This window comes from Atractosteus spatula, chromosome 13 (genome assembly GCF_055471065.1).
Source record: "Atractosteus spatula isolate fAtrSpa1 chromosome 13, fAtrSpa1.hap1, whole genome shotgun sequence".
Lineage (NCBI taxonomy): Eukaryota > Metazoa > Chordata > Actinopteri > Semionotiformes > Lepisosteidae > Atractosteus > Atractosteus spatula.
Window position 1 is genome coordinate 16,960,113 of NC_142718.1, and position 12,788 is coordinate 16,972,900.

Consider the following 12,788-nt stretch of genomic DNA (forward strand, 5'->3'; position numbering starts at 1 on the left):
ATCTCTCTCTAGCTCAGTCTATAGTTCCTTCCTGCTTTAAGAAAACCACCATTGTCCCTGTTCCTAAGAAACCCAGAGTTAGCTGCCTAAATGACTACCGCCCTGTTGCACTCACATCAGTTATCATGAAGTGCTTCGAGCGGTTGGTCAAAGCATACATCACCTCCTCACTGCCTGACACCCTAGACCCACTGCAATTTGTGTATCACTAGAACAGGTCAACAGAAGATGCTATTGCCACTGCCCTCCATACTGCCCTCTCACACCTGGATAAGAAAGGAACATACTGTATGTGAGAATGCTGTTTGTTGATTACAGCTCAGCATTCAATACCATAGTGCCTTCAAAGCTTGTCATCAAGCTCCAGGACCTGGGACTGAACACCTCCCTCTGTAACTGGATCCTGGACTTCTTGACGGAACATCCACAGGTGGTGAGGGTGGGCACCAACATATTCTCTACCCTGACTCTAAGCTTGAAGCCCCCCAAGGCTGTGTGCTTAGCCCTGTCCTCTACTCCTTATCTACCCATGATTGTGTTGCCAGGTATAACTCAAACTCCATCATTAAGTTTGCGGACGATACAACAGTCATAGGCCTGATCACAGATGGTGAAGAGTCTGCGTACAGGGAGGAGGTTGAATCCCTGGCAGTATGGTGCCAGGAGAACAACCTCTCTCTGAACATCAGTAAGACTAAGGAGATGATTGTGGACTATAGGAAACACCAGGGAGGAGTTCACACACCTATCTACATCAATTGGACTGCAGTTGAGAGGGTCAGCAGTTTTAAGTTCCTGGGAGTTAACATCTCAGAGGACTTAACCTGGACACACCACACCAACACCATGGTCAAAACAGCACGGCAGCACCTATTCTTTCTCCGTAGGCTAAAGACATTTAGCATGCCATTACATATCCAGGCCAACTTCTACAGGTGCACTATTGAGAGCATCCTGACAGGTTGCATCACTGACTTGTATGGGAACTGCTCCACCCGGGATCGCAAAGTACTGCAGAGGGTGGTGAAATCAGCGCAGCTCATTACCGGCTGTGAGCTACAAAACATCCGGGATATCTACTCATCTAGATGTCTGAAGAAGGCCAGGTCCATTCTCAAGGACCCCAGTCATCCCAGTCACAAACTGTTTTCCCTCCTACCGTCCGGTAAACAGTACTGAAGCATTCGGTCCAAGTCCAACAGACTATGGAACAGCTTCTACCTCCAGGCAATAAGACTGCTAAATAGCCAACCTGCAGCTCCTTTAGCAAATCACCTGTAATGGCTACATGGACACACAGTTTTCACTGTATTCAGCATAACTGCACTACTTGTATATATTGCATGCACCATGGACACATAGCAGCTCTACTCATATTGAGTTTTATTCAATTTCTATTACATCTATTATTATGTAACCTTATTTTCGTAACCTCAATTTTGTGATTTTTGTGTTTTTGTGAATTTTGTGATTTTTGTGATTCTTTTGATTTTTGTGAGCTCGCAGAAAAGACATTTCATTGTCAGCAACTACTGCTGCACGCTGTATTGTTGTGCATTTGATAAATAAACTTTGATTTGATTTTGATTTGATTTGACGTGGGTATGCGCCCTCACTGCTGCCGCCTCAGGTCACCCCCCCCCCACCGATGGGGACTCGAACCCAGGCCTCCGGCATCACTCGACAGGGAACCAGCCAGCTGAGCTAAAAGGAGATCTCCCCTTAGCCCAGTGGCTGAGGTCCCTGCTATTCACAGGGAAGGGCGGTGACATCACCGTGCTGGCAAGCCGGCTCGCACAACCTGTAATGTCGGCTGTACGCGTTACAGTTCTTAATTTCTACAGAAATGTGAATCTGCATAAGCTTTCTTCCATTTTGTCTTAGTTGCGTTATAGCTCACGTACGGCTGAGACGGTATTTTAAATGCATACTAAAAACTACATCCTCACAAAAAATCGAGATACAAAAATAAATATTTGCTTTTCCTTCAGTTTATCAAATTTTAAACGTATTGTAATGACTGCGGGGTTCGGCACGGAATGGAGCAGGCGAAGGACCAGGAAAAGGGTTAAACAACACATTTATTAACCAGAACCAGGGAATGATACAGACACAGGGACGGGGATTACACACCGTTCCACCTACACTAATACAGACACAGAAGGGAAGAGACTGTCTCCCAGCCTCCCTCCCACTATATAGTCCCGTAGTCCCACCCCCAGGCACTGTTCTCAGCCCGCCTTGCATGCGATTTGCTAAAGCACCCCACGTGGCGCTCCATTGCCTCCGCCTGAAGAGTCGAGCATCCCACCGACTCCAAACCGTCCCTCCAGGTTGCACACATACCTCCTGCTAGCCTCTCCGTCTGTCCAGGGACCTCCATCTGGGTAGGCTCTCCGTCTAGGCCAGGGACTCCGTCTGGGTAGGCTCTCTGTCTAGGCCAGGACCCTCCGACTGAGCATGCTCTCCATCTGGGCAGGCCATCTGTCCAGGCCAGGACCCTCCGTCTGGGTAGGCCCTCCGTCTCGGCTAGGGCTCTCTCCCTGCACGCTGGGCTTCTGACCGCTCCACTATGTCCCGCTTTTGACACCAATGTAACGACTGTGGGGTTCGGCATGGAATGGAGCAAGTGTAGGACTCAGGAAAAGGGGTTAAACAACACATTTATTAACCAGAGGTACACACACAGGGACAGGGATTACAGTGCTGCATCTACACTTATACAGACACGGAAGGGAAGAGACTGTCTCCCAGCCTCCGTCCCAATATATACAATCTAGTAGTCATGCCCCCAGGCGCTGTTTTCAGCCCACCCTCTGTGCGCATGGCTTAAGCGTCCCATGTGGCGCTACAGTATAATGTAATGCAGTTTTGTGCATATAATGTAGTACCTTAAGCCAATGTTTAAAAAAGATAATGCAGATCTCAAAAAGCTCAGAATGACGAAGTTAAAACATTACCTCATAATACACTCTCAGAATCACAGATAATTCTCCAGATACTTTAAACGATAAAAGTGATTTAAAAATGGACGTTGACTCCCAAGATCTCTATAAAGATTTGTTCACACCAATCAGTTGTTTTTTCTTAATAGTGTGGCGAATGTGAAGACAATATTAAAGTATATAAATTAGAAAAATGTCTGTAAGTATCCCTTGCAAATGCATACGATCAAAGCTAGACGTGGTCTGCATAGCATCTGGTTAGAAATCAAAACCGGTGGTAAGAATCATCTCACTACACTTGGCCTTATAGCCTATTAATGCTTGAAGCTAATAGAGAAAAATAAACAACTATGACCTCTTCTCATCAAGTATGTGAACGTGTACAAAAAGAGCAATCAAATCAGTGGATCGATTGTTTTTATGCTCAGCATTGGCTAGTGTTTCGATTATTGGTTGGTCTGACAACCGAGAATAAGATTTTCTCTTCACACCTCAACGTGCTTGGAAAACAGGAAAACGGTATGTGGCTGCTTGAATCATTAATTTTTTGCTCTGAAGTGTGCTAAGCATGTATTTCATATAGGTCATGAGAACAAGCACTTACAGCTGCCTCTTCAGACTTATTTAAGTAAGTACTTGTGTGACCGCAGTTTGTGCTGCTTTCATTTCCGAGATATAGCACCTTGTTTTCTCGGGGAACCACATGACTGTCTACAAGGAAGTTTACATGTAACAACACACTTGGTACAGTACTTCTATTTAATGGATGTGAGGAAAAATACAAGTGCAATTTGTTTTCTCTGTCTGATTGGGTGGAGTTGGTGTTTTACACTTGAATATAGTGCCTTCTTTTTCAGAGTGTGACATCACTCTGTGACGTCTGCACCATTCAATACAGAAAGATCACAACCCTCAGAAAAGTGTCTCGCGATATCCCATTTGTTTCTGTATATTTAATACACTGAAAGCAAGAAAAGTGGCAGGGCTATAGGAGGCAGTACAGCTACAAATTAAATTAGGCCAATCCAAGCATCTCTTAAAAATTCAGGATGTTCAAGACACTCTGGCAGAAATGCAACTATATGACCCATCTCTATTAGAAAACATCTTGTGTATGGTAACGTAGAGCAGAGGCTTGACAACTGGGCAGCATCTTTGCATTGATTGTGACATTGGAAATTGGAGTCATAAAGGTAGCACTATAGCACTATCCAGACATAAAATATTATAAATAAAATATAATAGGTCAACTTTCAAATATTTCACACAACCTGGAATTAAATGGGGAGAACTTCAAATTTAGAGGTGTTACTGCATTCTGCCCGCCTGCCAGCAAATGTCCTTAGTTTTTATATTGCTTACTGCAAAAGACACAATTTCACCTCGGAGTAATATGATGATTTAACAAAGGCAGTCTTATCTGTGTCTTCATACAGCACATCAAGGTGTACCCCACACTGTATCGTACACAAAGGATTGACCACAAAGGAAAAAGAAAGGGACAGAGACCTAATCGTGTTATGTTTGAATGTAAGAGCATTGTAATAACAAAGACTTGGATAATGACAGTTTTTAAGAACTCATGTATGTATATTCAATTATTTTATCTGAAAAAATATTTTCAAATATACTGTAGGTTTATAAAGCAAGATAGAACAAAAGCTGGGAGTGGAGAGGAGGCGGGAACAGGGGAGAGGCAGATTGGGCACTTAGGTGATATGAAGTAGAGAGAGGTGAAGAGAGGTGTGAAGTGTGTAAATGAAAAGAGAGGATTAGAAGGGAACGAGTCTGGCGTTGAGAGAAGGGGAAGGTGAGATCCTAGTTTCAGGATAATTTTGGTTTCAGATGTCTTTCTGCAATAGGAGTTGAGAAACCCCTCTTTCAGAAAGCAGACGTAGAGATCTGTACTGTATGATCATGTCCGTTAGAGGTGAAATGAGAAACTATGGGCTTGGAGAGATCTTTGATCCTCACAGCCCTGACATTCTCTGAAGCAGTCTCCCAGTCCGCTTCCTGTTTCTCCAATGTAGATAGCTGGGAATTGTCTGCAGGAGATGCAGTAAATAAGAGTGCTGGAGGTACATGATGTCATCTGAGTAATCTGGAATTGTTCAGAGGGGACTTGAATGAGCGTAGTATTGGATATATATTTACAGGTGATGCAGTGAGTTCTGTTGCAGAGGAAAGTGCCTGGTGTGGATGATTGCTGAGGTCGGTCAAGGGAGCTGTGAAGGTTATGCAGACCACATGGTCGGCGATATGAGATGATGGGGCAGTCAGAGAAAAGGTTACCAGTGGAGGGATCATCCTGTAAGATGGAGTAGTTGTCGTTAATGGTCCTGAGGATAGAAAGGGTGTTAGGGAAGAACCATCCCATCATTTGAAGATTACTTCTTCAAATTTTAAAAAAATGTTGACACAGCTATTAAGTATTAAGACATGCTAATTAAAGCGCTTTTTAAGAAAATGCAATTTTTTTCTAATGTTCACTTAGAAAAAGGCCAAAGGCCAAAATGGCAACTCTCATGATTACAGTATGATATTAGAGACTAATTTTCCTGTTCACGCGAACATACAGAAAATACTAGTATACTAGTACTAAATGCAAAATGAACCACTCCCTTTCCCCCACCGGCTAAATAGAGAAACAAAATTGCAGACATCCTCGCATCCAGTAATTCAGTACTTGAACTGCCTAGACAGTTACTACTATTGAAGTTCACGGTACCTGGCCTGGTCACGTGTTTACTGAAAAAAAAGGTGCTATATATTGGGAAGGAAAGCACATGGGACACTACTTTCAATGGTACAAACCGGCACAAATGGAGCACTAAGGAGACCATTTTGGTTCTCCTGTGCCGTTGCAGAAGGCGTTGAGTGACGTCACACCCCAAAAACGAAAGCACTATAACTAGGGAAGGAAAGCAGCACAAATGTTACTTTCAACAGCACAAACCCAGCACTAACGAACGTGGTGGGCTTTGGGGTTTGTGTGGTTTGTAGGGGTCCAACTTCACGGAGCTCTTTAATGTTTACTTAAGATGGAGCGAACGTAAAAGGAAAAATTAAAGTATATAAATTATTAAAGGATATAAATTTATATATTTGGTTTGAATAACAATCCCATGCTCTACTGATACTGTAGCGTATTGGGTTTTCATTCAGAACCAAATCATCAATTAGATATTTGATCCCATTACTGGGTTATATTAGCCGAAATATAGGGTATTTTTAACAATTGATACAACTGGGATTATATGGACTGGATATTACTACCTCACCAGAATTTGTTGTTTTAGTTGAGAAACCATTGACTTAGTTCGATTAATATAAACAGCCTAGTCCTCTACGGAGACCATGTTTTCTGTTTTTCATTCTATCCAAATTCTAAATGACTTAATTTAATCAATTATATGACCGATTGAAAATTCTAAACACTGCTGCCAGGTTTAAAGGGATGGTGATTTAAATGTACATATAAAGCTTCCAGACACGTAAAGCAGAAGGGTTGTGCTGCTGCCAGAAAAGCTGCACAGATGTATAAATCTTCCAAGGTTAACAATCCAAGCGTTCCTCCTACTGGCCAAAATATTCAGAAGCAAAACCTCACAATTCTTGCTATTCTATGTGATGCTAAAGAAAACCACAGATTACCGTTTCACAGGCTGGGTGGTTGAGTCTTATTTTCCTTTCTAGAACAGACCAATCGGGTAGAAATCATGTTGAACTGAGTTCAGGAACTAGCCTTATTATATCATGTTGGTCAAAACCATGTTAGTTGAGAAATAGCTGCATATTGGAATAATGTAGCACAGTATCATGTTACAACAGATACATAGTATTCAAAATGTATATCCGTATTTAGTATGTATCAATTACACAGGCACAGAACAATGTAATGGGTCACTGCTGAAAGTAGAGACCTAAAAGGCAATTGGCAATTCCAAACCATATTATAATAGAACACAAATATCGGTAAATAAGTGAAAAGTCTTAATTAAAAAGACAAATGAATTGTGAAGCAATATATCAATTCATTCTTCTAATGAAATACATTTGAAACCAAAATACAAAAAATTAGACATTATATAAATTGTTTAAATAATACACAATCATATTCAGTATTATTCTCAAATGAACAAAAAATAGAACATTTCCAATTTACAGAAAACATAATAATATAACATTCTGGTTATACACAAATTAAAATTAAGTTAATTGATTAAAATTATTTTGGAATTTCAAACATTGTGACTAAAGTGGATTTCACAATGCAGATCAGTGTACATATACAGTATATTGTGTTATATGGAGTAGCAGACAATTACTTCAGCAGACTGAAGTAATGCTATCCTATATTTTAGTTAATTCACAAGAACACTACTTGGTGGGATGCACAAGTGCTCAATTAATTATGTATAGTTAAACAATATAATTAATACAGTTAACAAAACATACATGCAGTAGAAGTGTATAATTGTCTTTATATATAGACAGAGATATGAGGGACACTAGGAAGGTTTTGCAATTCACATTTATCTTAAGTATATTAGATGCTTTCTATTGTTTAGATACAAATAACACAGGAAAGTAGAGTAAAACTCTTAAAATTTTAACTTTCAGGGACACTTCACTGTCAAAAAGATTTCAGTTATTTTTATATTATTATTATTATTATTAAATTAAATAAAATGATCCCAATATTTGCAGGCACACTCACTCTTAAAAAGTAATGTACACTTCAGTTATCTCATTTGGTTACTAGTCATACCAAAGACAATGACTATCTCTTACACTCTGTTATGCAAATAAGCTTTTACGTTACAAGCTTTTTAATGCTTAATTAGTTAATAAATAATGCCTGTTTCACAAAAATAAATATTCCTAAGGAGAACATGGTAGTCTTCTGGAAGAAAGGAACGTTGGCTGAGGCCTGTGAAGTGTAGTACTTTTTATGTTCTTCACTAATAGTTTCTACAATGAGCTGCTCAACCAAAACACAGCTGCCATCCTGACACACTTAGTTAGATAAAACAATACAAGGATCTAAACTATTTTTGGTCTCAAATTCAGACTCCAACAAAAAACATTAGTACATCTTATTTTCTATAAAGAAATATCTATGCATCTCAAGCACAGCCACAAAAAATTATTTGATTTGACTGGTTTGGTAGGAAGGTTCTATACAATTTCTCAAGAAGTGCAAAATAAACTGCTTCTTTACTAATAGAATTAAGATTTCTTAAAATAACAATTAGGATCATATTCATTTACTAACACAGCAATTTTACTTTTTGACAAATAACTGAACATTACCGTTTTAAATTACTGTACTAATCTTTGATTTAATTACAGCAATTGGACATTTGTAATTGTGAATTAAGAACAGTTTTTCTGTAACAGCAAAATAAGAGAAAGAGATAAACTTGGCATCACAAAAAACCAAACACAACTAATACAACATTTATTACACATTTAATCTTGAATTTAAAATAATGCACTTAGTCTGTAAAATCACTAGAGGGCTCCAATACAAAACAACTGGAAGAATAAGTAGGCAAAAATGGTAGAAAATGTTAGTGGGAGCCAGCAACCTTCTCCTCTAGGATAGTATGAAATTCTTTCTCAGAGTGAAACGGAGATTGACGCAGTACTTATTAGTAGGGTTCCTCTGGTTGTGATCGTATATCAAGCCATTGACTTCTGTGTGGACATCAATCAGATCCATTTTCCTTTAACAAATCAGATTAAATTAATTAAGAGACTTTAGAATTTTTAATGAGTACTTCTAAAATATTCAGGACCTAAATATTTATATATAACATATGTATATTCATTTACTAACATAGCAAGTTACATGTAAGTATAACTAACAACTATGAACTATTTCTACACCAGTAGAATAAGCATCGGGCCCTGTGGCATAAGCAAATCCAGCAGATTTGCTCATATTTCTTTTTCCTCCTGTTTGTGCTCTACCTCTGTTATATTACAACTACAATTATAGTTATAGTAGAACAATAATTATTTTATTGTAGCAGGACTGTGCTGTACTTTCACTTAACTTTTGGAAGAGATGTCAGACTAAAAGCAGTAAGCTATTCTATATTTACAGCAGTTCTCAATTATGTAATTATACTGATTTACATATATAATATTGGTTACTTAGTATTACTAATTTAATTTTAATATCACTATAATATTGTTAAATAATTATACTGATCTACAGTACATATATAATATTGTTTTCAGATGTGAGGCATCCAATTATTCTGAGATGTACAGTACTTACTTTACACCCAGAACCACAGTTCTGACAAATAGAAAGATGCAAACAACAAAGACAACAGTTCAAATTCAGCAGGTGGACAAATTATATAATACATAAATTAGGCCACCATTGCAAATCCCAATCTAAAGCATTTAAAGATGAAGTGTGGAATGCCATTTTTTACGTTCTATTTGAACACTGAAACATCAGTGTACTGTAGTACTCCTTGCACTTCAATCAGACTCCCCACCAGACATAAGCATCTGATGCAAGGTTGACTCAGCACTCCCCTGATAAGACACTAAATTCATGGGCACCTAACAAGCTGGAGACCCCACTGTTGCACATGCAGAAAGAAAATTAGCAAATTTCAAATCAGACTTTGTGCTTTGGTAAGCCAGCTGTTTTTTGCCACTGGATGAACAGTATGATAATGAAATAAAGACAGGTTATAACAATTGATACTTTGATTGCAGGGCCCAAATTGTGGTCCATGCATTGAATTTTATCAGTTGAGCATTCAGGAGCTCCTAAAGGTACATTACTAAAAATCATCCCAGACTTGGAACTCCAGTCATTATCGTATTATAGCCAAGATCACAAAGCATAGACATGCAATTAGCTGAGTCATTTGTTAGCCAATATCTTCACTTTTGGTCTAAAACCAGCTCCTGCAAATTTACAGTGACATCAGGATACCGCTTCTCCAATCAGCACTCTCCGTAAGGCGCAGTGGAGCTTATGATCCAATGACCAAAAAGTGTGAAAGATGTGCCCTTTAGAGGAGCTAGTCTTTATATTCCTTATGATGTACAGGGACTGGAGGCATAATACCAAGTTTTAAACTAATAGCAATTCCAAATTGATTATGAGGGAAAAAAACAGCTGAGAATGCTAATATTTAGAATCTAATTTTAAGAAAAGATATTCCCTTACCTTTTCTGTCCCTTTATTAAACCAGCTGAGAGTGCCTGAAAATAAACAGAACTATGGTGTACTTTTTCCAGGTGACCGGCCTCTGTTTCACAGTAGCTCCAAAAAAGGTCAGCTTCAGTTGGGATTGACTCCACTCTGTGTAGAACCACAGGCATGTCCGCTTCTATGTCATCACTGTCATCATAGTATGGCACAGGCTCTGACAGCACGTAGTTCTGAATGAAGAATAGTTTGGGTTTGCCCAGGAGGCCAGGACAGTGCTCCGGAGTGAAAAGCTGCCTGATGTTATCAAACAGCAACCCAGGGCCCTGTGTCTCAGTGCCCAGCATTCCAGTGGCAGTGCCACGACTAATGATGCAGCAAACAAAGCAGTCCAGTCTTTGGTGGTCAGTCATCCTGGCCGTCTCGTTCAGAAAGGCCAGGGTGTCATTCAGGCTCAACCACTTATACAGGATGACTTTGAAGCGCAGTTTGGTGAAGGTTTCATGAAGCATGTCTTGTAAAAAAAGTATAAAGGATTGGGAAAAAAATCACCAACAGGGCTCACATAGAGTACAACAGGCATTGCTGTTAAAAATTTTGTGTTTTATTTGTTGTTTTTCAAGTAATCTTTATGGCTACTATTTGGCCACCAAATATTTGGTGCAGTTTTGCTGTGTATAAAGATTAGACATCCAGGATGTCCAGGTATGCTGTGACAGACTGAAATGTTTGACAAGCTAATCTAAGTTTAAGATGTAACAACTGTTAGCAATTATATTTATGGTTATAAAGTGTTCTTTTCAAGAAAGAAATGTTTACATTCAAGTAAATTCATTTTTTAAAGAAATCTATTGTTGGATGAACCTATGCTTTACCAATTTCAGAAAAACAGAACACCTTTAAAACTCACTTTAAACAAAAACATTTGTTTTTAAAACAATACTGATTGTTTATGATACATCTAAATTACACATTTAATCTAAACTTAAATTTTAGGAAATAGAAGTACAGATTGAAAGAAAGAATATATACTTATATACAGTACAGTATTATCCATCCATCTGTTTTCTAACCACTGTAGGGGAGCCAGAGCCTATTCTGGCAAGTAGAGGGTGAAAGGCAGTATCCGCCCTGGATGGAACACCAGTCCATCCCAGGGCAGACACAGACACGCACATATTCATATCACGGCCAATTTTTCCAGACACCAATTAACCTACCTGTATGTTTTTGGACTGTGGGAGGAAACCAAGGCATCCTAGGGAAACCCACACAAGGAAGGGGAGAACATAATCCACACAAACAGCACCCCAGGTCTGGAATTGACACAGGGCCCAGCACTGCAAGGCAGCAATGCTAACCACTGCACAACCATGCTGCACTACATTAATTTTTACTCCTAATTTACTTGTTATATTTTTCATCCTTTATCATGTCGATCTGCAAAAATTGCAACATTTTCTGAGTCAGAGAAACACTTACCTCCATCATTACCAACACAGTCTATGATCAGGCAAATTCCCCGAGGGTCCGTCTGCATTCTGTACACATCCTCAAGCTGCTTTAACACAAAAAGAGACAAACAGCTTAGTCTTAAAAGGCATTTCAATCTACACTAACTTTAGTAGAGAGATCATACAAATGGTTACAAATAAGAAAAAGACATTTGTGCCATCTAGAACATATTTGGATCAATTAGTTTGCCATCTTAGTAACTAATTGATCCAAAGATCTCTTCTTGCCTTTTCTTGAAAGAAGCCATGGTATCAACTTCAACAATATGGCTGCATAGCTTGTTCCACTCCTGCTGCCCTTTGGGTAAAAAGTGCCTCTCCTTTTCAATTTTAAATGTTCTTCCACATAGTTTCCTGTTAAAACTCCCATAACAACAGTGTACAATTCTATACAATACTTAAAAATAGTAAACATATAGTTTGCAAAGAACCACGAGCTGGAATACATCATGGGGTTTACAGACAGCAAAGATACTTAAAGGCACATGAAAGTAACACACACTTGAGTAACAGTTACAAATCAGAGGAGGACATTCCAGAACTGTAAGTGTTATGCATTTACTGCTGGATCAGTATACTGAACTTTCAAAATGTTTTTAGTATTTACATTTCAAAACATTTTGCCAAGCAACACTTTGCACTTCTGCACTCTTCTCCTCATTGTATGAAGATATCACTTACATCGTTCTCACATGCACTGTAAATTTAGAAACACTGTTTGGTTTCAGTATTCCTTTAGCATGCTTTACCAATACTGGACAGTGTTTAACACATCTAGTGTTTGATTATGTCATTTGCACACATTGGGATCATTAATATTGCATATAATGAATGTCAAACATGGAATCATTCTTTGAGCTGTGTTCCATATGTTAGAGTATCAGTGCTGCTATTAATAAAAACTGGTATACTCACCACCTAGTGTTAAAGAGTACTTGCTACACCTACAATGTAATACCAGCTGTGAGAACTTTGACTTCAGGTAAAATGTCGATTTGTGTCTGCACCATATTTACCAGAATGCTGTCGGAAATGAGAAGCTACCTTCAGTCACCTGTGTGGTTGGTGCGAGACAACTGGTCAAGTGACAATTTAAAAAGCAGGAAGCTGAGACTTTAAATCATCAGTCACTATCTGCAG

General features: G+C 38.9%; 1 protein-coding gene across 7 annotated transcripts in view; it reads right to left on the bottom strand.

The window, feature by feature from the left end:
- Window positions 1-6,974: 6,974 nt before the first annotated feature.
- cflara (CASP8 and FADD like apoptosis regulator a) overlaps window positions 6,975-12,788 on the bottom strand; it is a 40,320-nt gene continuing 34,506 nt past the window's right edge. For 6 of the 7 annotated variants that reach the window (XM_088931194.1, XM_088931191.1, XM_088931189.1 and 3 more), the window contains 3 exons: window positions 11,617-11,695; window positions 10,153-10,648; window positions 6,975-8,677 (listed from right to left, as the gene is read on the bottom strand). In XM_088931194.1, coding sequence (XP_088787320.1) covers window positions 8,548-8,677; window positions 10,153-10,648; window positions 11,617-11,695 — 705 coding nt within the window. In that variant the 3' untranslated portion in view covers window positions 6,975-8,547. The remainder of the gene's footprint in view (window positions 8,678-10,152; window positions 10,649-11,616; window positions 11,696-12,788) is intronic. The other variant, XM_088931195.1, reaches the window with a different exon arrangement.